The 23,493-nt window shown below is 38.7% G+C and overlaps 1 protein-coding gene and 1 long non-coding RNA gene across 3 annotated transcripts in view; one reads left to right on the top strand and one right to left on the bottom strand.

The window, feature by feature from the left end:
• Positions 1–23,493, top strand: part of LOC125268526 — a 47,843-nt gene that overhangs the window by 2,888 nt on the left and 21,462 nt on the right. The window contains exon 3 of the long non-coding RNA XR_007184908.1: positions 14,694–15,021. This is a non-coding gene — a long non-coding RNA (uncharacterized LOC125268526). The remainder of the gene's footprint in view (positions 1–14,693; positions 15,022–23,493) is intronic.
• The window catches only part of bcl11ba (BAF chromatin remodeling complex subunit BCL11B a), a 53,316-nt gene continuing 45,229 nt past the window's right edge, over positions 15,407–23,493 (bottom strand). Inside the window, exons 4-5 of one of the 2 annotated variants that reach the window (XM_048190795.1) lie at positions 20,163–22,022; positions 15,407–18,157 (exon numbers count right to left, since the gene is read on the bottom strand). In XM_048190795.1, the coding sequence (XP_048046752.1) occupies positions 18,135–18,157; positions 20,163–22,022 (1,883 nt within the window). In that variant the 3' untranslated portion in view covers positions 15,407–18,134. Of the gene's footprint in view, positions 22,023–23,493 lie in introns of both variants that reach the window. The other variant, XM_048190794.1, reaches the window with a different exon arrangement.

Below are 23,493 nucleotides of genomic sequence, written 5' to 3'. Positions count from 1 at the left end.
TTGAAATAGCTTTAAAAACATACTAAACAATGTTTTATTAAAAATGTAAAAATGCAGAATGTTTTCTCTGATGGGTAGGTTTAGGGGTAGGGTTAGTGTAGGGGGATCAGTGGTGCCAGACGTACGATAATTATCGTATTTGTACGATAATTTTGACCTCTGTACGATGTATGACCAATAATGAAAAAAATCCCATAATGTACGATAATTTCAGAATTTTGTGACACTTCAAATGAATGTCATTGTAATCATAGGACTTATATCCTCATTGATCTAGCTGTGGATCCCTACGTCATGATAGTAAGTATAACGTGAACGTTGTGTTATTAGGCATGTCTTCAATCTCATCTCACCTTAAGTCTTCTCGGCCAATCATCATGGAGAATGACTCTCTCTCACGAGCACAAGTTAATGTTCCTGCCGTGGCGCTTAGGTCAGTTGTTTTTTACTAGTTATTTATATATTGTGGTAATGTGCAGGTCATGTCAAAAAGTTGTTGGTCTATATAAATATCTGTATTCTGTACGTTTGGCTCATCAAGTCAAATCATCTTTATTATAGCGCTTTTTACAATGCAAATTGTGTCAAAGTAGCTTTACAAAGATAGAAAGGACGTAATTTTAGAAGAAAATAGTTTGATGTCCAGTTTAAGTAAGTTCAGTATTGATTCATTATGATTGTAAAAATCATTAGTTTATATCATTTATCTATACTAAAACTCGTGTACGATCATTTTCTTCCAAATACGATAATTTTGAGCTTCTGGTACGATACTTGGACATTTCCAATCTGGCAACACTGAGGGGGGTAGAATGTACAGTTTGTACAGCATAAAAACTGGCATTACACTATGGAAGTCCTACTAAGCTAGCAAAACAAACCTGTGTGTGTGTGTGTTTTGTGTGTGTGTTTAAATAGTTTTTTATTTTGTGAGATGTACATTTGTTCTTTTTTTTTTTCCCTTTGCTACACAACTGTTTTTGTGATGTGAGTCAGCTTAGCCTTTAACTGTACCTGGAATCATTTCTTTCTCTCCCTCTCTCTCTCTCTCCCTCCCTCCCTCTCTCTCTCTCTCATTTGCTCCCTCTCTGTTTTGGACGAGTGCTTAGTTATCACAGCTCTTTAGCTACTGCTGCCAGATCTCTCATTTTGTGGCCTTTTGATCATAGACTGGTCAGAGAATTTGGCCACAAAAACAGTGTTTAGTAACTCGATATTGAGAACAGAGCCAAACGGGCCCTGTCAGTTCAATAGAGAAAGAAAAAAAACCCCCAGATACATACAAACCTACCCAGGAAAAAAGCTCACACAAATGCACACAAGCAGCTTTTAAAGATCTAGGCTCTGGATCCACAAGCCGAAAGAACACCCTGTTTAACAGGGTCCTGGTTTTACAGAGGCCTGTCATTTAGGTCAGCTCATTGCATCGGCCCTTGTGAGCCACCGACAATCTCTACTGAGGGAAATTTCCTGTCCTTGACTACATACAGCTCACTTAGACAATCTGTGCCTCGCCTCAGACACACATAGACATTTAGAAAATGTGCAGGGACTGTTTGCTCTAGTGTGGAACAGGATTACTGTGGTTTTGATATGTGAAGGACTTCATTTGTAACATGATATTTCAGTGGATTCGTTGTTAAAAGCTGTCTGACCGCTTTGAAGCAAAGCTGAGTCAACGGGAGACACTTTCTCAGGCTCTCCGGCTCATCGTCATTTCACATTAGGACAACTGATAGGTCTGAGTGTCTCTCCCCTGAAGGCGTGTCAGGATAATTGCATTGTATGTCAATAAAATTAATGCAGTGATGATAAAGACTGGGAGTAAAATATTTTCATGCAAACAATTTACATTTCACATCTGCATTTTGAGGAGGAAATTGCCATCTAAAAATATATCTTTTTTGACCTATTGCGTACCTAGGGGCCGAATGTGCTGACCCCAATCTGGAATCTTAATAAAAAGGTCTGCAAATTCTGGCCAAATTATCCATTAAGTTATTATGAACATTGCTGTTCCCTCTGGGAAGAGAGAAGAAAAAAATGTGATACCGCTCAATACTCCACCACAGAATCAATCTATGATTCCACAGCAAAACTAGACCATTTAAATAAATAACAACCTAATCCTATTGAAAAAAAAGCACCACAAACTTTATTTGAAAAATATCTATCTGCCAATAACCTAAGCACAAGCTCCACTCTTCAGCACAATGGTAACAAAAAAATATCCAAAAGAAATTCTTTGGAGGAAAAAAAAACAACAACAAAAAAAACTGTTGTTCATTGTTAGTTCAGGTTAGTTCACAGTGCATATACAATGTTTGATTTTAATAATATATTAGTTAATGTTGTAATTAACATTAACTAAGAAAGATCAAACTAAACTAAGGTAGTAAATGCTGTAGAAGTATTATTTGTTTTTAGTTCATGTTAACTAAAGAAGTTAACTAATGTTAACTAATGAAACCTTATTGTAAAGTGTTACTATAATAATGAATGTAGTCGAAAGATTTTGAATTTTCTGTTAATTTAAAGGTGCCATCGAATTGAAAATTGAATTTATCTTGGCATAGTTGAATAACAAGAGTTCAGTACATGGAAATGACATACAGTGAGTCTCAAACACCATTGTTTCCTCCTCCTTATATAAATCTCATTTGTTTAAAAGAATCTCAACATAACACCGACTGTTACTGTGACGAGCAGGGCGGGCGAGAGCCGTGAGGGAACGGCGCGAGGCCGGTGACACGAGTGATAATGAGCGTCACCTGCGAGGCGTGCCGGCCTCGAGTCTCTCACGGAGGAGCTCCGGAGGCATAAAAGGAGGAGCGACATCAGTGAAGGACGAGAGAGGACCAGGCCTGGACTTTATGTTATGTTTTATTATGTTTATGTGGCCGGCATTACTTTCGTTTTGTTCTTTGTTTATTTTGAATTAAAGTTACGTTGAACGTTCGCTGGTTCCCGCCTCCTTCTTCCCACATCTACTGACCTCGTTACAGTTACGTAACAGTCGGGATCATTAATATGTACGCCCCCAATATTTGCATATGCCAGCCCATGTTCAAGGCATTAGACAAGGGCAGCCAGTATTAATGTCTGGATCTGTGCACAGCTGAATCATCAGACTAGGTAAGCAAGCAAGGACAACAGCGAAAAATGGCAGATGGAGCAATAACAACTGACATGATCCATGATTACATGATATTTTTAGTGATATTTGTAAATTGTCTTTCTAAATGTTTCGTTAGCATGTTGCTAATGTACTGTTAAATGTGGTTAAAGTTACCATCGTTTATTACTGTATTCACAGAGACCAGAGCCATGTCGTTATTTTCATTATTAAACACTTGCAGTCTGTATAATGCATAAACACAACTTCATTCTTTATAAATCTCTCCAACAGTGTGTAATGTTAGCTTTAGCCCCGTTAGCCACAGCATACTATCAAACTCATTCAGAATCAAATGTAAACATCCAAATAAATACCATACTTACACGATTAGACATGCTGCATGATGAACACTTTGTAAAGATCCATTATGAGGGTTATATTAGCTGTGTGAACTTTGTTTATGCAATGATAGAGTCGAGAGCTCGGGAGTGGGCGGAGAGCGCGAGCAATTAAAGGGGCCGCAGCCTGAATCGGCGCATTTCTAATTATGCCTCAAGATAGGCAGTTAGAAAAATTAATTAAAAAAAATCTATGGGGTATTTGGAGCTGCAACTTCACAGACACATTCAGGGGACACCTTAGACTTATATTACATCTTGTAGAAAAATGTTTAATGGCACCTTTAAAGCATGGACCTAAGAACATTAAACAGATTCTATACTTAATTCTGCATGTAGAAATGAAAGCTTTAACTTTTCTAAGAATTTCACTTGGGATTGGTGTATTATTTTTGGTTAGTTAGTGAGATCAAGTATTGATTCTAAAGTAGAAAACTGTACAAAGTATCGATAAATTCAAGTACTTTTCAATAATAAAAAAGTAGTGAATCTACTTAACTTTAATGTACAGGTGTTCCCAGCATGCACTGGGGCATGAATAATTAATGGAGTAGCATTTTTCACAATTTGTTTGAAATCGACCCCTATACCCTTTTTTATTATCCCCTACATTACTCACTAATATAATAATTAATGAAGTAGCATTTTTCACAATTTGTTTGAAATCGACCCCTTTACCCTTTTTTTTATTATCCCCTACATTACTCCACTAATATAGTTCACCTGAAGGAGTGAATGAAAATGACTGTGAATTCAGACACTACTGAGTGCGCCAGAAGGGCTGTCGCTTTTGCATAGTTTGTGCTTGCCGCTTAATAATCATTTGAAAATTCGCAAACTGACAACTCAGTAATGAAAAGATTTATCTGGAAATCTGTCATGGAAACTAGCATGAATAAACCTTAATTAAACAATTTAATAATCAATTAAAAAGGAATTGATGCTTGTATGATATTATGCTGTACCCACATTGGACCAGCGGTTTGGAAAATGGATGGATTCACATGCGGGCACCATCTTCTGGCGAGACGCGGGAATTCGTTCATCGCAACCGCCACAGTGGGTATTCTCTAGCCGTTGAGTGTACATCGGTTGTACACTCGCTCCACTATGGTTTCGGACACCACTACAAATGGCTCATTTCGCCTCAAAGAGTGCCCTAATTAAGGGTAAAGGGGGCGATTTCGGACATAGAGCTAGTGTTATTTTCTCTGTTGTTCTTGTTGAGTTTTTTTTTTTTTTTTTTTTTTTGAAGCCTGGAGTTCATTTTCAACTCACAATGATTCACTTGTGAACAAAATTAGTTACCGTTATTGTTTTACCAAATGTTATGGCTGTTTTATCGCAACAGCCATAACAGATAACAATTTGTTTTATAGTCTTTACAGTTAAGTGATTTGCATTTATTTTTTTTTCATAAAGATTCATTAAAAAAAGAAATCATTCTCAAATTAGAGCTCAATTACTCAGAAAATGCACTGTAAAGCAGGAACACCAGAACACGGAGTTATTTTTCCTGCGTGTGGACGTCAGCCCGCCGCCTGAGGAAACACAAAACGTGAGCTTATATCGCAAACGCACTGCACACAGATTCAGAGTGAGGTTTTTATTGCGTTGAGAACGGTATCCATAACAATATTTGGTTTCAGTCAAGAAGTCATCACCCGACTATTCAGAACAAAAGTCAATAAAAGCGTTATTGCTGCTCAGGGACGTGAATTGGCTCGCTCGAACTCCAAGCATGGCTGCGCCACACTGTAAGATAATCTAATTGTGATGATGAGTGTGAGGTCAAAACAATGAATGAAAAATCACTTGTCTCTCTATAAGAAGCCTCAAACATGTTGTACACTGCTGGTAAGCATCATGACCTGATATTGAAGGTTTTTCTCAGTTTCTTTAAAAGAAAAACTCAAGGTTAGAGTGTATATGAGGTGAATGCTTCTTAAATCAGTGCCTCAATGTACAATATATCATACCGTGCCTTAGAAAACACCCTTCAGATAACAATGCACTGGAGTTAGTTCATGAGATGTTTTTCCCCAACAGTTCAGGGTGATAGAGGACAGGTTATGCGCTTCTATTCACACCGTCCTCAACAGAACGCCAAGTGTGTGACACAGAGATGTCAAGGCTCGAAGCGGAGATAATGCAGAAATAGCCATCTCAAACTGTGCATGCATCTTACAAGACATCACACCTTCACACACCGGGAGACGCCGGCGGAATGGATGTTATTGCTCGAGAGCACTTGTCTATTTTTCAGTATGCTCCTATTGACAGACTTTTCTTTTGTATCAATACAAGGCTGACTACTTTCTTTCGCTCTGCAAGAGTGTGAGTTGAAGGTTAAGGGAGTCTGAAACCTCACTTATGGATGTCAGAAGTGCTGTTTTACTCCTCAGTACAGCGTAACTGCTGAAACCAAGCCAAGGGCTAAATATGCGTAGAGCAGACAGAAAATTAATAGGCATTGACATTTTTCTATGTATGTTCTGCAAGATGGGTTCAGGCCCATCAAGGCCATCTGGTCTTAATAGAACATCAATTGATGTGAACAGGAAGAGAGACCAATTTGTTTTCTCATTGGGGGGTTTGGGGCCGGTTTGTAAATCTTACGTCCGCACTCGCACACACACTCACTAGTCTTCCTCGTTCTTGGCATTGCAAGTTGACGGCTTTACAGTAGACAAGCCTGAGGCTCCCTATGTAACGTGTGTGTGTGTTGTTTAAGTGGACGCAAATGGGAGAGGGCAGATTTCGCACTTCCTTAAGACGTTCTCAGGGCTATTATGAAAGGTTGTGTGCATATGCATGTGTGTCTGTATGCATTCAGGCGTCTGTTGAGGGTTTTGCCATTGTGAAAGGGGTTGAGGGAAGGCATGAATACCCTCAGTCAGCCAGCTGGCAGTCTCGGGTCTTTGTACAGCCCAGCTTTTCATATTGTCTGCTCAGTTTACAAATAAACATGGCTAGGGATGAGGCCTACAACAAACAGATAGCCCCATTCATTGTGCCTGACAAGCTGCGGGGAAAGCCCAGGTCCCTGTTTCCACAAACCACTCCGTTTTAACACACACATTCAGCCAATTCAGCCAAAAACGTCTCCTCCTAGCTTTGTATGTATACATTAGATAGCATGGACATCATTTTCATCACTCACTCCCATCACCTCTCTATCTTGGATGTTTAAGTTTCTTACATAGTGAGGTGATAAAAATCCGAGACTGTGTGATTCTAATGTAATACTTTATTTCTGTCGGGACCATTATCGTCAAATATAATTGATAATTGCATAGAGTTTGTATTGGCGGTATGATTCTGTTCTGGGCAAGAGCTCCCTGTGCATCCATGCAGCCTAGCATGGATAAGAGCAGGGAGAGCAGCAATAACCCCCCCTAGGGTAAACAGAACAGGACCAACATGATATGCAAATATCATTTAATGCCAATTATTTGACGTACACATATTTTTAAGAGTAGTCTGATTCAGGGGAATCATAAGGCCAATCCTGACTGACGAGAGGAGCTGGGGATGGAGGAGGGTAATTAGCTCCTGAGAAATGCGATAGCTGCTGATAATACTGAGGAGCTTATGGATGCTGTGATAGGCACTCGCTTAGTGAGGTCTGATCGCGCTCTGACAGCGTAAGTGATATCTAGCGCTCATTGAAGTATATGTGCGAGACATCACTGCCGTTGTCAGAGCGCGATCAGACCTCACTAAGGAGTGCGGAACGAGTTGGCATAGTGGTGTATTAGAGGTAAAAAGGATATAAATACTAGGGTGTGACGAGATCTCGGTCACAAATCTCGCGAGACTACTGTGCGAGATTTCCTGAGGCGAAATGTCTCGTGATGTTGCCAGCAGAGTGTTAGGATGATTAGAAATTAATATGCCACCGCTACGTTTACATTATGCCTCCACTATCGTTTTGCTTTGTATTTAAATAAAAAACATTTAATTCAGTTGGATAACGGTCGCCGCCGCTCCATATTTACAGAGTTAGGCGGATGCTGAAAGTGAAAGTAAACGCGAGCACACATCAAAGGATTTCAATACCCGCATTTTGAGAGCGCTCCCTAGTACAGATATCTCTCAATAGAAAGCTATTTTAGGCTGGGAGTGTAGCGTAACCATCTCTTAGCTCTGTATAAAAAGAAAAATTGGTCTTATTTGACTTTGAATATTGCAGAGTGCGATTATGGTGCACTTATTGTAAAGTGTTACCATAAAAATAGCGTTTTCTCTTAATCTTATAAGCACAAACTGTAAGGTTTCAGCTAACATTAGTTAAGCACTGTGAACTATCATGAACTAACAATTAAGACTATTTTTATCAACTAACATAAACAAAGATTAATAAATCTGTACAAATATATTGCCATTGTTAGTTGTTGGTTAATACATTAATGTTGAAATGAGACCTTATTGTAAAGTGTTAATATTTTAATTTATACTGTTTTTATTTCTATGATCAGTTTGTGAAAAGGAGTTCAGTTAGGAGGTCAAAAGTTGTAGAGCTCATAAATCATGTACAGCAAGGGCAAAGAGACTGAAATTATACAGGAGAGAAGCCAGCAGTTGAGTTAGTGGCAAAACCTTTTACAGTGCTGAATATTGTCTTTTACTGTATATGATAATTCATACTCAGAAAGTAGAACTGAAATGACATTGATACAAGATGATTAGTTAAAACATTTCAAATACACCTGCAGAATATTTTTTCCAGTCACGTATTTCGCCATCTTGTCTCGTCTCGTGAACTCAATCTCGATTCTCGTCTCGTCTCGTGAAACCTGTCTGTCACACCCCTAATAAATACTGTTCGGTTTCTCGCACAAAGCGATCGGTTCGTGTCTTAGGACATCAATGTGTCGTCACGAGCCACAGGGTTTAATTTGGATTTGTCTATGCACGTTTTTTCGACTCTTATTGATTGTGTTCCCATTCACTCCCATTATTTGACTGACAGACGGCAACGGTTGGAGTTAAAAATCATCATTTGTGTTCTACTGAAGAAACAAAGTCACCTACATCTTGGATGCGCTGAGGGTAAGCAGATAAACATCAAATTTTCATTTTTGGATGAACTATCCCTTTAACTGTATTTTATTTTTGTGATCAGTTATATCAGCATAACAGTTTATGTCAAACGTTGAACTGTTCTTATTAGAATTTCTTATTAGATATGTCCTTTTGCTTTAAAGTTTCACCCAAAAATCACCCTCATGCCATTTGAAACCCATCTGAATTTCAAAACAGAATGTCTAAGCTACTCTTTTTCATTAAATTAAAGTGGTGAACATAACTATCGAGCAGGATTTTTAAGTGCAAATCACATAATAGTGGAATGTGAATAGTGTAGAAAACCTTTAAATAATGATTCTTTGGGTTTTTGGAGCTCAAGCACTTCTGGTCCCCATTTGCTTTCACATATCAAAAGGAGCACCATGTAAATTCATCAAAACTTTGACATACAGTCATACATGCATGGACAGACACTTAAAGGGATAGTTCACCCAAAAAATGACAATTCTGTCATTATTTACTCACCCTCAAGTAGTTCCACATCTGTATGAATTTCTTTATTTAGGAAGATATTTGGAAGAATGTCAGTAACCAAACAGATCTCACCCCCCATTGACTACCATAATATTTATTTTCCCTACTATGGTAGTAAATGGGGGGCGAGATCTATTTGGTTACTTTCAAATGTTCTTCCAAATATCTTCCTTTGTGTTCAGCAGAACAAAGAAATTCATACAGGTTTGGAACTACTTGAGGGTGAGTAAATGATGACAGAATTTTCATTTTTTGGGTGAACTGTCCCTTTAAGTTTGTGTAAAATCTGATTCCTGTTCTTCAGAAAGATATGAGATTATTCAAAGAACATCTGGTGCTTCAGTGGAAAATCTGACCATCTTTACAAAGGAGTCAAGTGATAAATGTAACAAATTTGCATATTTGATAAGTAACCTAAAAATAGTACAGAATCTTATGACTATTACATTTTACATTTATTTATTTAGCAGATGCTTTTATCCAAAGCAAATTGCTTTTTATTTACAGGTTTAATATTAGATCTTATTTTTTCTGGCCTTAGACTTTTGGCTCCTACTGTACAGTTGAGCTTGTGTTTTGTATTGCATTAGCCTCATTGATAGCACATGGCCGGCTAGGAGGTTTAAGCAGATAAAACATGACAAAAGACCTTTTGAATCAAATGCTCTCTTTTCACGCACTCTAAGTACAGCCTCACTCTCTCTTTCACACGTTCCCTCTCGCTCTCTCTCACTTGCTTTCGCATCTTTTTTTTTTTAAGGGAAATAATAGCTGGTTGTATGGATCCGCCTCCTGGCCATGGGAGCTACTTTGTCTTAATTACCTCAGGACGAGTGAGTGGCCCCTGAAGCAATCATCTTTGTTTGTTAAAACAGCCGTTATCTGCTTCGGTTAGGTCCATAAATAAAACATAGCCCATATTACAATGTCATGTTCCTTAGGACTCCAGAACCTGGGAACTGATCACAACAACAAGAACAAAAAATCCCTGAGCGCTGCACACACACGCAAAGAGAGATGATCTCTGTACGTTGTTATCTGATGTCAGCTTGTCGAGACTGTCAGCGCTGAGTGATCTAGAGCGAGCTGATTGTGAATATCCACAGATGTAAATAACCTTTTTCACTAGTTCAAGGTGGGCCATCTGTCCACTGTCATTTATTTAGTTTATTACTATGAACTGAGGGACAGCACCAGTGTCTGCTGCAGGCAGAAAAAGCAATAAATAATGACCTTTCTGTCTGAATTATAATCACCAAAGTGTTGCCATGGCACAGATCTGTGGCACTTGCTCTTAGCAGCAGGGAAGAAGCATCCAATCATATGTCAGACATATGGATCCTGCCCAGCCCTGGTGTTGGAAATTGCTCCTTATGGAGATTCCAATAAAATACACCTTGCACGTCCAGCATGAGTTGTGGAAAGATGTATGTACAGTTGCATCTTCAAAAGAAAGTGGTATTAAAGCAAATTAAACACAAATATATATATATATATATATATATATATATATATATATATATATTACCTTAATTGATATGTAGCATTGTCATATTAGAAAATCTGTGATTTAAAAGGAAATTTAAACCTGGTTTAAGTTTCTTTAATCATTTTACAATTATTAAATTTAATAAATAAGTTATATTTTAACTGTATTTATTACTTTTTATATTAATATTACAAAAGACTGAGGAAGTAATGATTTATTAAAATAAGTCATTTTAATTGATCAAAATATAAAATATATTGTACATATTCAAATGTTTATTTATTTATTTATACTTTTATTATGTAAAGATACCAAGAAATGTACCTTTTTTTCCCCGTACATTTCCGAGTAGAATAATTTCTCAGCTTTCATTTCAAATTGTCATAAACCCCTCGATCTTGCAGGGAATGAGAATTATGAAAATTATCTTTGGCTTATCAACTTTTGTTTCATAAAAGGAAAGCAGAACCAGGTATGTGCACGAAACAAATTTTAGCAAGAAAAATTACGGCTCTGAGATTCAATCCACTCTTGAAAATCTGCATTCGACAGTAACCTAGAGAAAAACTGGCTGATTTCAATCTCTTGCCTGTGATGTAAACCGAATCACAATCACAGGAAATGAATCCAATCATGGAGGGGTGGTGCAACAATCTAGGTCAGTTTTGGAAATGACTGCTACGGGCAATAAGATTAAGGAACACGCCGATTCGCTGAAAGACGAATCAGTAAATCAGCTCTGAATGAGTAACACTTTGCTTCTGTTCTGTGTCTTGTGTGTAGCTAATGTTTATTTTTCCTGCTTATTTTTTTATGATGAGAGCATAAGAATGAGGCATTATGTATCTTTGTATCAACAGTACAGTGGATGAATTAGAAAAATATATATATTTTCCAATCTCCCGTTCACTAACACCCCCCTCCCTCCACACACACACACACACACACACTCACACACCTTCCTTCCCATTTCTACAGCTTAACTTCATTGTCTCAAACCCTTTCTTTCATCTTAAGACAAAGATTTATGTAAATCTTTGGGCCCGGCGTTAATGCGAGCCGCAGTGTGAGAAATAGCATCCCTAAATCGCAGTATTGTTGTTGAAAATGACAAGGCAGCCCCATAATCCCACAATGCGATCATCCAAATGTGTCATAATGCTCTGTGTAGGCAGGCAAATCTGAATATCAAAAAGACACCACGCACCTCGCCAGAGCCTTCAGTTCTTTAGAACCGCTTTTTTAAAGAACTCACCCCGTTGTCACTTAAGGAAAAGCAAAAAGTATAGAAAAAAACAGAAATGTGACATTTGAGTGACTGGTTTGGTGTGCTGTTAAAGGAATTTTCTTTCTTTGTCTCAGTGTCTCAGCCCTTTTTTTTTTCTTTTTTGTTTTGTTTTTTCAAGAGTGACCTTCTCATTCCACATCTAGACAGTTTTTCTTTTGACTTTGATTAGAAAAGTTTGATAACTGACAGAATCACTTATATTTATTGAAGTTTGTGTGTCCTATATGGTGCTATCAGTATTTCTCGATAACATTTTCATTTTTTTTTTTTTTTTTGTGGCTTATCTATATGTTCAGACAGTTATAAAGTGGGAAAAGTTAGATCATAATATGTCACTTAAACCTGCATCGCCCACATGAGCACCATGTGCCTTTCTGAAACATATGTGCTAATCGCTGCATCAAAGCTCTGACACATATTTTTTTTTTTAATGCAGACTGATGCATTTATTGTTTAAATGATGATGAGATATTTCGTTTTACTATTTCAAATATTTAGTACATTCCTACACTGTAAAAAAAATATTTTCATGATTTTTTTATCATAACATCTTTTGTCAAATCAGCTTAGATAATTAATGTAGTTGAGATAACATAATATTTTGAGTTTCTGTCTATTAAACCAGTCGCCTTCATTGTATTAACTCAAAATTTGAAGTTAAACCAACATTTCTTTTTTACAGTGTAGCTAACATAGTTCCATTTTACAATAAAATATTCAAAGCTGATTTTCTTTTTACAGTTATATATTATATCTTTATGTGCTGTTTTCTTGCCAAGTGCCGATGTTTATGCATCTGCTGCAATTCCGTATGACTCTGACTTGAAATGCTACATTTGTTAAGCCTCAAATTGATTTAAACATATTTGATTAGTTTCCTTGTCATTTGTCATGCCGATCTGTCTGTCAGAGCGAGAGAAGAGGAGGAGAGAGCGACTGCTGTTGGAAACAGCCATGAAACAGCCATGCCAATCAATTGGACAAGGACAAGTTGGTTGAATAATAATATTAATAATTACAACACAAGTCTAGGGAATCCCTGATTTGCCATGACTCCCTCATTGAGCTATCTTCCATAGAGACTCCTTCGTTCCAATAATTAAAAGCACCATTCCACTTTTCTTTTTCGTTTTCTGCAATTCCCCCTAGATCAGGTACAAGTCAAAAAAAAAAAAAAAAGAGCAAGAGAGAGAAAGAAAAAAGATTCCACACCTCACTCTGAGCTCTATTTAGCAGTTTGAATTTGCCCCCTCCCCATCCGACAGTAAAATCTCAGGCCGTCACTTGAAGCCCGGTGGGGGATTTTGTGGGAAAGAATAGCCATGTTGATCTTGAAGTCTTAAGTCTCAGCGTACCTGTCAACACTCCGGCTCAGCAGCGAAGACTGTGGCTTAAGTCACTTGAAGTTGCCTTTTAATGAGAGGGGAGGTCTGCGCACGCTGTCAGACTGAGCCGAAATAATTCCATACCTTCTGAATAACCCAAGCGTGTCTTTTAATCCTGCTGCTGTTTATGTAATGGAAATAAGCAGAAACAGGTTAATGAGAGGGTGAGCTCTGGCCTGCATGCACACACACACACACACACACACACACACACACACACACGAGACTGGATCTGGTATGAAAGTGATATGTGTGTATGACAGACTGCTTCTCTCCCCTTAAACATATTCTAATCAAGAAGATTATAATAGAACTTTTGGCATTTCATTCAGACTGATGATGGCATTTCCTTTTCCTCGAACTCACTATGTAACTGTCTAACTATAACTATATATCACATTTTTTTCTTTTGTCAAATCAATATAATCAATATCACATAACATAATATTTTGAGTTTCCGTTGATAAAACAAATCGCCTTCATTGTATTAACTCAAATTTTTCATTTCAGTGAAAGGTAACTTACTTTTTTAAGTTAAAGCAATTTTTACAGTATGTGGATGAAGAATATAAATCATGGTTTGGGAAGAAGGGAATCTAACCATTAGATGTATTTACATATATATATATATATATATATATATATATATATATATATATATATATATATATATATATATATATATATTATTTATTATGTTATTTATATCTTATATAGTTCCCAAACCTGCATCATCCACGTGAGCACCATGACTCAATGTTGAGAATTTGTGCTAATTACTTCTATACTTTTCAATGGGTTTGATCATGTTTGGCTATGGATGTATTGTTTAAATGCTAATCATTCCACTTTTCCCTAATTTTGGAAATAGAATCTGATTTCATCACAGCCTTCCTCACTTCCCCTTCCCTTCCATCTCTCATTCCGTCTGTATTTTTTTTTTTCTTCCCTGCTTTTTCCTCCCTGACTCCATCTCTTCTTTTCTTTCAGTGGGAATAATCCCCCCTACAGGAGACTTCAAAGAGCAGGCCAGGCAGGGACAGGCTTAATTACCCGCCTGCCTTAAAACTGATGCCAAATCAAAACTTGCTCTGGTCCATCTCTGTCCTGCCTTGGCAGGGCTAATTGTGGCCTTGGATTCTATTTTGGAGAGTTTTGAAAAAGTCACAATTAAATCAAAACAAGAAGTATGTGGGCAGCACATCACACATCATCATGTAGGCTGCTTTATATAGTTCTGGAGGTCTTTGCCTGATTTATGTGAATTTTTGAGCTATTTCAGGGTATTGTTAGACTTTTAACATTAGTCATACGGTAGTATTTTCAGTAAGCTAAATAACACCTCAGTGCTAACTCAGAGGGTCTGTGCATGCTATACTGTCGCAAGTGTTTTATTTGGCCAGTCCAGAAAGTACTTCTATACTTTTTCCGTGTTTTTAATCTTACATAGGCATAATCCAACCCTCAACCCGAGTGAAGTTTTAAACCCCTTCGGGATGTGCCATGGAGGATTCGATGGCTGGCCGAGGGAGAGCATTACGTCGGGGTATTTAACACCGCGGAGAGTTGGATACGAGGGGGCTTAATGATGCCGTAGCAGTCGGGATGAGCGCTAATTCACCGCCCAGGGCCCGTGACGGATGGGGCACCTGCAGAGCCAGCCATCAGTCAGCTTACCCACCCTCGACACGTCCCAGGAGGGGCTCCGTATCCCTCCGACTCATGGAGCTCCGCCACTCTCCACAAAATGGCCTCATAATGACAGACGAGTGCGTGAGGTAATCAGCATCTTTGTTTTTTCTTTTCATTCTGACTAAATATATCTCACTTGTTAGCTTCTGAAAATTGTTTGAGAAGAATTCTAAACAAATATGTTTATGCGCTCTTAAAAGTGCGTTCTTTTAAGAATTCCCACATTATAAGAACATACCCCGGAGCCAGTTATGTTGAGAGTACAGTAGTGCCTTGCTTCATTCGTTTATATGACATATGTTTATATGTTATGTAGCCGAATATACTGTGACATCACAAAGCACCCTTCCCCCATGGCCCCGCCCACTGGTGTTTTCATTTGTTGCAAATAAAAGGTTTAAAATCTTATCTCAATAACAAATACAAACATTATGATGAATCGTGAAGTGTGAAATAAAGAGTAAACAGTGGTAAAAAATCTTGTTTTTTTTTATTCAAGACCTGCATACCAAAGTTGCCTCAGTCCAAACAAGGGGCATCAGCTTCTAATGCTTGGAAGAAATACGGGAGGAAAAAAAAAAAAAAAGACTAAATTATACACAGAAGGGCAGCTTTCAAAAACAACTAGTATAACACAAGTGAACATAATTGTCAGTTTGAGATGAATGTACTGTATAAATGAGTGGACAAACAGTCATACAGAGCTCTCTGACCTCCACAAAGTGCCACATCTTTTTTTTTTTTTTTTAAGATGCAGATACTAGAGGTTAATACATTCTGGGAAAGGGTTCGAAAGTATACATGGTGGGTCAGGCTGATTGATTCGTGTCTGTATGAGTGTGGTCAGTTTTAGTAGCTCTTGATGAGTTTAATTGTAGCCTTTGGTTGGAGGCGAAAAGCTTTGATGTGAATTGCACACAATTGAAGAGAAGATCATATACAGCAAGGTTTGGCTCGGCTATCCTGTTACCTACATGTTTGAAAGTCCCGTGTCAATTATTTTTAGACATATTATGAGCGAGCCTGTTTCCTGTGTGTGTGTGTGTGTTTGTGTGTATGTGTGTGTGCAGAGGGAGGGAGACTGAGAGAGAGAGAGAAAGACCTTCCAAACTTTCCAGACCTTTTTCTTTACTTCCCGATCAGAAAACGATGACACAATAATGATTTGGACAAGTAAAACATTTTGTATTTGTGCTCTATTCTTCTCATGCTAAAAGACCTGAACTTTGCAGGCCCCGAAAATCAGGTATTACGCCCCCAAATCAGAGGACAGAAGGGGCTTTGTTTAAATAAAGACAGACTGCTGCCAGTGCTAGTCAGAACACACAAATTAAAAAAAAATTAAAAAATCAAGAAAAGGGTGGGAGGGGGAAGGGAAGGGAGATCAAGAAAGAGAGAGAAAACTAAACAAAGTCTGGGCAAGCATATAAAATTATTTACAACCAAGATAAGAGTGAACAAAACATTTACTGTTGTATATGTAGCTACAGTAAAAGGTCAGACAACCTCTTAAACTCATCTGTACATTTTTAATTTCAATTTTCACAATTGTATCCTGCCAAATGTGTGTACATATACAGTATATATATATATACACACACACACATAAACACATCATAGTGCCTACACATGTATTTCATTCCAGCCATTAAGAAAATTCATTACTGAAGAAGAAACCAGAAAGATACACATGACAGGAACCTCAGTATCTTTCCATACGTAAATGTCGCTGGCCCCATTGCATTTTTCTTTCAATCAATTTAATCTTTGTTTTCTTACACCCAAGGCAGAAAAGTTACTAAAACTCAAGACTTTTACAGTTACAGTGACAAAACATTTTAAAGACCCACAATTTAAAATTGGACTGTAAAATGAATCTTTAAAAAAAAAAAAAAAAAAAAAAAAATGAAAAAGACGGAAAGAAATGATAATTTGGAAAAAAAATAATATTTTTTTTCTTTTCTTTCCTTTTTTTTTTCTTTTTTTTTTCTTCTTTTTTGTAAATTGCCCAGGCATTCTCCAATATTACAAATACTGGTATACTTTTACAGTAAACAAGAGAAATGTCATATATATTTTTTATATATATATATATTTTTATATATATATATATACTTAAAATCCCATCACCAAAAACCAATATACACACGCCACTATGGCATTCAGAGAAACTTTATAAGCAAACTTGGAAAAAAAAGGGAAAAAAAAAAGTTTGTTTAAAACACACATACACAGAAATATCATTTTACCCTTGTACTTGTTTCAATACTGTAAACGTATTTTAAGACAGAGTGCACTAAACGTTTTACTTTTTTCTTTTTTTTCTTTTTTCTTTTTTTTTTTTTTTAAAGTTTCTGTAGTTCCTGATTTTTGTCCAGTCTCTTCTTTGACTATTCGTAGCAAAAGAATCATCCATTATTTTCAAGGGACGCAGTCCTGTCCTGAAGTGAAAAATTTTACATATATATATATTTGTCTATTGTGTGTGTTTTTGTGCAGTTATATGTACATATACATACATATATACACACATAGACACACGTTAGTATTGTGCTGGCTACTTCTCATTTTAGTTCAACTTCTTTAAATGACCTATGTATCTGTTTTTATCATTATTCTTTTAGAAGCAGATTAAAACCACATGAACTCAATTTTTATTTTTTTTTTCAATTCTTTGCATCACAAAAGTGTAGCATTTGTCTTATAAGACAATAAATAGGAAGATCAGTATTCAAGGCACACTCATGTCAAATTGAATGGCAGTACAAAAACTGTCCAAATAAATTAATTTCATTTTTATAGTGCCAGCATTGTGAAAGCCAAGCCTATCAACGCTGGCACTTCAATCTCAGATGCTCCCTCTAGCAAGGCCTAATAAATCCGTTTTTTAACATAATTTCTTGCTCAGAAGCCGTTTTCGCCATTGTTTTCAAATATGCAAATCAAAATAATAAAGTGCGGGTCAACTGCGAAGAGCTGTGTATGTTTACTTTTCTTTCTCTCTCTCTTTCTATTTCATTAGTTTGCTTTGCTCTTTTTAAACCACAATATTCCCTCGCTTCAATCGTTTGCGCTGGTTAGGGCATCTTGTCGAAAGAAGGCTGTTTAACTGGCAATAAATCAGTTGGATAGAAGAGAAAAGAAAAGGGAAAATTCAGCTGTGCATTCTGTAAGCGTGTTGCTACTTCTGAGAATGCGTTCAACTACACATCACAGGAAGTCCTGAATGAGAGGAAAGAAAGAAAAAAATTGTCTTACTGTTTTAGCACACGCTCAACAGGTCATGACATACACTCTTTACTGTGCAATTGACTAATCTGCATACCTGCTGATGGCTTTGACACACGGGATACGACCAGATTAACCAGATAAGTCAATGTCATATACGTTTTTAACTATAATCAGATTTACTGTGCAGTATAAATTTGTTTCTCAAAATGATTGATAAATATATATATGTACAAAAATGCATAGGGCTGTTTCAAGTGATTTAAGAAACATTGTAATAGAATGGCAACATTGCTGAACGTATAATTGAATTAATTCTAATCTAATCTGGTTAAAGTGGTGACTCCCTCTAGGACCGCAGCCCCTAATATACCCAAAAAATGAAACAACAGAACTGAACACAAAATAACAATGTTTAGATTTAAATGTCAGTCAATGGAAACAGAACAGTGGTGCTGCCTTGCATTTGACTAATGTGCTTTTAGGTTTACTAACCCGAATTGGACTGTAAAGACCCTTCTCTCTCTTTCTCTTCCTGCGTATTATGTGTGTGTGTGTGTGTGTGTGTAAGTCACCCTCCTAGTGTATGAAAACTGCTTCATCCTCTGGCCTAAATGTCTGTCCCTTTAACTTAACAACAATGTAGTATGACAAGCCACTTTTATGTGAAAGATGGAGTTGATTCATGACATTAGGGGTGATCGGCAGTGTAATATGAAGTGTGGAGACATAACGAGATGAGACGAGGGTTGTGAATGAGCTGAACCAGAGGACTGGACTGCTTTATCAGAGAAGACGGCTGAGATCAGATGGCAGACTTGGCAGAAGTAGCTATGCAGCTCACCCTGAGTTGTTTTAAAGCCGTCTTCCTTCTACCACTATTGTGCTGTTCAGCAAAATCAAACGGGTTTCATTAAGTGCAGTGTCTATGGAAAGGGTGCTGGCAATTAAAATTCACTATTGAGACCTATAACACAATCCATCCTATGACTAGCGTTGTCTGGGTCGGTACTAGGTACCGATAAGCAGCTGCCTTCGCTTTTGTCTGTTTTTATAGTCTTCTCTTCTTGATTTCGAGTAGACAGAGGTTTTCAGCCCCACAGTCCTCTTTAGATTTACTGTTAAAACTGATATTCAGTGCTACATTCCCAATTAGATTGACATGCTTAATCAGTTCGTGCTACAAGGTCTAAGGATTGTTGTCCGCTCATTTAGTATGAATAATAAACAAAGGAAAACAAAAAGAAAGACATAGCTTTCTCATTTCAGCTTTTGAAATTTGAAGATTGAATGCGGCTTCTCTTCAAGAAATTACAAGTGTAGCTTAAATAATCTACATCGTAAGCAGCGGCCTATGGATTTCTCAAACGATACTCTGTTTTGCTAAAAACAAACAAAAATCTCAGGATGTCTCTTGGTTTAAAAAAAACAACAAAATCTCAGCATTTGAAATAAATCATAAGATAATGGAATAAAAAAAAAAAAGATAAAATAAAAATGAACCTGCACATGCCAAAACATTTTTAAAAATCCAATAAATACAGAAATTATTGCACAGTTAAAGGCTCCATTAAAATATTGTCTAATGTATCCACTCATAGATAGGCGGTTTATACCGACTCCAAATTAAATTTCCCTCTTTTTTTTCTTTTTTTGCATTTTCCTCTTCTTTAATGTCTTTATCATTCTCAGATGGCAGTTTATTAGGACAAACTAACTCAAACCATTAACTTGAAAAAAAATAATAAAATAAAATAAAGCAAAAAAAAAAAAAAAAAAAAAAACCCAGACTAAAAAAAAACAGAGTATCCAGCTACCCCTTTTATAATCAAGGAATTGTGAGGCAAAATAGGAAATCTGGCTTAGCTTCTCTCTGCTTGTTCAATTTTGACCTCATTTGTCATCAAATGTTCCCCATGCCACTTTTTCATGTGTTTCTCGAGCGTGCTGTAGACGCTGAAGGGCATTTGGCAAATGTCACAGCGGTACACTTCCTTACCGAGCTGGCCGTGTGTCTTCATGTGGCGGGTGAGCTTGCTGCTCTGGGCACAGGCGTAGTTGCAAAGCTCACACTTGTAGGGCCTCTCGCCTGTGTGGCTGCGTCTGTGCACTGTCAGATTGCTACAGTTCTTGAACACCTTCCCACAGAACTCACAGGTGTCACTCCTCCGGCTCTCTTTCGAGCTGGGCCGGCCCGGTCCCGGCCCCCCGCCCAAGTGCGGGGTGCTGCCTCCACTAGCGGTACCACTGCGGCCGGAGAGGCCCCCGTCCAGCAGGTCCCCTGGCGGCGTGGAGAATCGCAAGCTGCCGTTCTCGGAGGAGTGCTCCGAGGAGGTGGCGAATGGAGATTGTCTGGAATCGGTGAAGCCAAGAAAGGGATCTTTGATGAAGTGGCGGGATGCTGCATAGCCCACTAGCCACTGGGAGTAGACATTTTCAGACGGGATTAGGGGGGCTGGGGGTATGTCCAAATCCTTTTCGATTTTGATCCTCTTGTTAGAGGAGTTGGAAAGGCTAGGACTGGTGATGGGAGTGGGCTTGCGGGGAAACAGGCCTGAGAAAGAGTCGCCTGAGCCACAGTTCCTTCCGTTCACAGTAGCCCGTTCCACTTGGTCCATTTCCCCCACTACTGAATCATCGTCACCCATGTCCCTCTGCCCCTCTGAGACCCTTTTGGAGAACGGAAGCCTTTTCCGATTGTCGACTATTAAGTTATTGTACTGCTGGATGGAGCTGAGCCCTACGTTTTCCACCATCTTCCCCAAGGAGAGGTTCTTCTCATCCGAGGGTGGCTTTGTGCCATTTTCCCTATTTCGGCTGAACTCAGAGTCCATACTGAAGTTTGACTCAGGCCTGCTCTCATTTTCCAACTCCTCCTCTTCTTCCTCCTCCTCCTCCTCTTCATTGTCAGGGCCCATGCCCTCACCTCTGAAGTCGCCATCCCTGTTCTTCATACCCTCCCCGGTGACGTCACTAGTGCCTGGCTCAGGTGAGCTGGTGGTGGACAGGCCATCGTCAGAGCGCCCCGTCATGGAGCCAGACTTGTGCATGTGGGTCTTCATGTGGCGTTTCAGTTTGCTAGCCTGAGAACAGGCATGGTCACACAATTGGCACTTGTAGGGTTTCTCGCCCGTGTGGCTTCGCCGATGAACAACCAGATTACTCTGAAACTTGAAGGTCTTGCCGCAGAACTCACAGGATTTTGTCTTGCCCTGTGTCTGTGGTGGGGTGGTGCTGTTAGGAGGCATGGGAGGCAGTGGAGGGGTGCTCAGAAAGGGCGACTTCGGACTGGGCTGGAAGGGGTTGGGATTAAGAAGGCGATGCATAGGGTTGGCACGGCTCGGTGACAGCGGTGGAGTGGAGTTGTTGTTTCCAGCAAGCTCTCTAAGTCGGCGGGAGAAATCCATGGACTGGGACTCCATGGCCATGGGTGTCATGCGCATCACTCTCTCAAAGGCACTGGGATGCTGGGAGATTAAACCCATTTCCTCTGCGCTAAGGCGTTCCAGGCGATGGGGATCTAAGTGATGGCGTGGAGGGGGGCTGACAAAGGGAGGTGTATTGGGGAGGCGGTTTTCCACAAAGCCTGGTGGGGGCTCTCGGAGTAGGGGCCCAGTCATCCGTAGGATATGGAAGGGGTTGTTGTCCCCCAAAAAGTTGGTTAATGGAGACTGTGGTATGGATTCAGCACCAATAGGGGGAGGAATAGTGATCCGTGGGGTCAGGGAGGTATTCGAGGGATTTGTCTCCAAGTAGATGCGGATCCCGTGCGTGTTCTGAGCGTGCTGCAGAAGGAACCAGGCGTTGGTAAAGGGCTGTTTGCACGTCGTGCATATGTAACTCGAAGGTTCATCTCTACCTGCAACCAAACAGAAAAGAACAAAGATCTTTATTTATGTCTCATTTTAAAACCTCTGCAGGTCACTTCCACAACACTTGTGTCATAGTGGTAGAAATTTAGTCCTGTTAAATAACCCACTAAAAGCAAATTTGACTTGATGAAACATAAGACATGGGTCAAGAGTGATTACATGTTATAAAGAACAAACTTTGAGGTATCTGACACCTCTCTAACTTTCCCTTCCACTTTGGGCAATGGCCATTGTCGTGTGCCCATCATGCTGTCACATGAACAGGGTAACTCATACTTAAAAGAGCTTTGACAAGTGCATTTTCATACTGTTCCATGAAGGGCTGGTGCTTTGGGAACATTGCATTCTACATTTCAGCTTGTCTTTAATCTTCGCTTTTACAAATGGCTGACTCATTTTTGAAGCATAATGCAAGGCAAGAACACTCTAAACTGGGAAACCCTCCAAGCACCAAGACTGTCCTAGGATGCCGGAGTAATATGCCACCAAATTGGAAAAGTACAATTTAAACTGTGATTTAGGGCACTCTCATCACTATAAAACAAATAAACTTAAGTTGTCTCCTCAAAGAAACGAAAAAAATGAGAGAGGATGGTCTGGTTGGGGGAGGGGAAGCACACATCAAGATAAATGGTTTCAAATAAAGAGTGAAAACACTGCCTGTGATTTAAGAGGCTGTGGGGGAAAAAAGTGCACCGGTGTGAGCGTTAAAGTCTGTGGCATTTAAAACAGCTCAAGGGTATTATTTACTGTTCCATTAAGAATTTCTCAAGATTGTTTTTCTTACTTCCTCTCACGTTTTTATCTTATTCTATAGTTACACTTCCTGGAAAGCCCCCACCCCCTTAATGACATCATAGTGAATCACTGCTTCTCTGAGAGCAAGTTTGATTGCAAAGAAAAAAAAAAAAGGCTCACCAGTGAATTAATTGCACAATTTCTCTGATAACAATTTTATTCTGCATTCTACAGTTTTAATCATATAATTAAATACCAGCAAGTTAATGTGTGAAGTTTGCTTACACTCTGGGTTCAGGTAAAGTGTGAACAGTATCAGTTCTCGGATCAGAGGATGTGTTAAAAAGTGGCTCCTGTGCTTGGTGCGGCTCTGGAGCTTTAACTATACATGACTAATTGATGCTACAACTTCACTGTTACATCGGTTCTGCCATGCAAAGGGGACTCATTACCATGGCAGCACAAACAAGCCAAGTGTACTGAGTATACAGTGAAAAAGGATGCTAAACCATCTCTGCTGTACTCCTGGGGCACTGGTGTAAAAAAAAAAAAAAAAAGGATCTACAAAGTCGAAATGGTAATTGTGCACTAGGAAATGAGTTTCATTTATTTATTAAATGAAAGCTTGCTGTTCTGACCTAATGCAGCAATTTAGGATACGCAGGAAAACATATGCTGCTGTAATTGTTCGGGTATTTGATTTCTGGCTGTGCTTTGTGT

This window comes from Megalobrama amblycephala, linkage group LG5 (genome assembly GCF_018812025.1).
Source record: "Megalobrama amblycephala isolate DHTTF-2021 linkage group LG5, ASM1881202v1, whole genome shotgun sequence".
NCBI classification, from domain to species: Eukaryota; Metazoa; Chordata; class Actinopteri; order Cypriniformes; family Xenocyprididae; genus Megalobrama; species Megalobrama amblycephala.
Note: the sequence above shows the minus strand (reverse complement) of the source record. Positions and strands in the feature narration are given on the sequence as shown.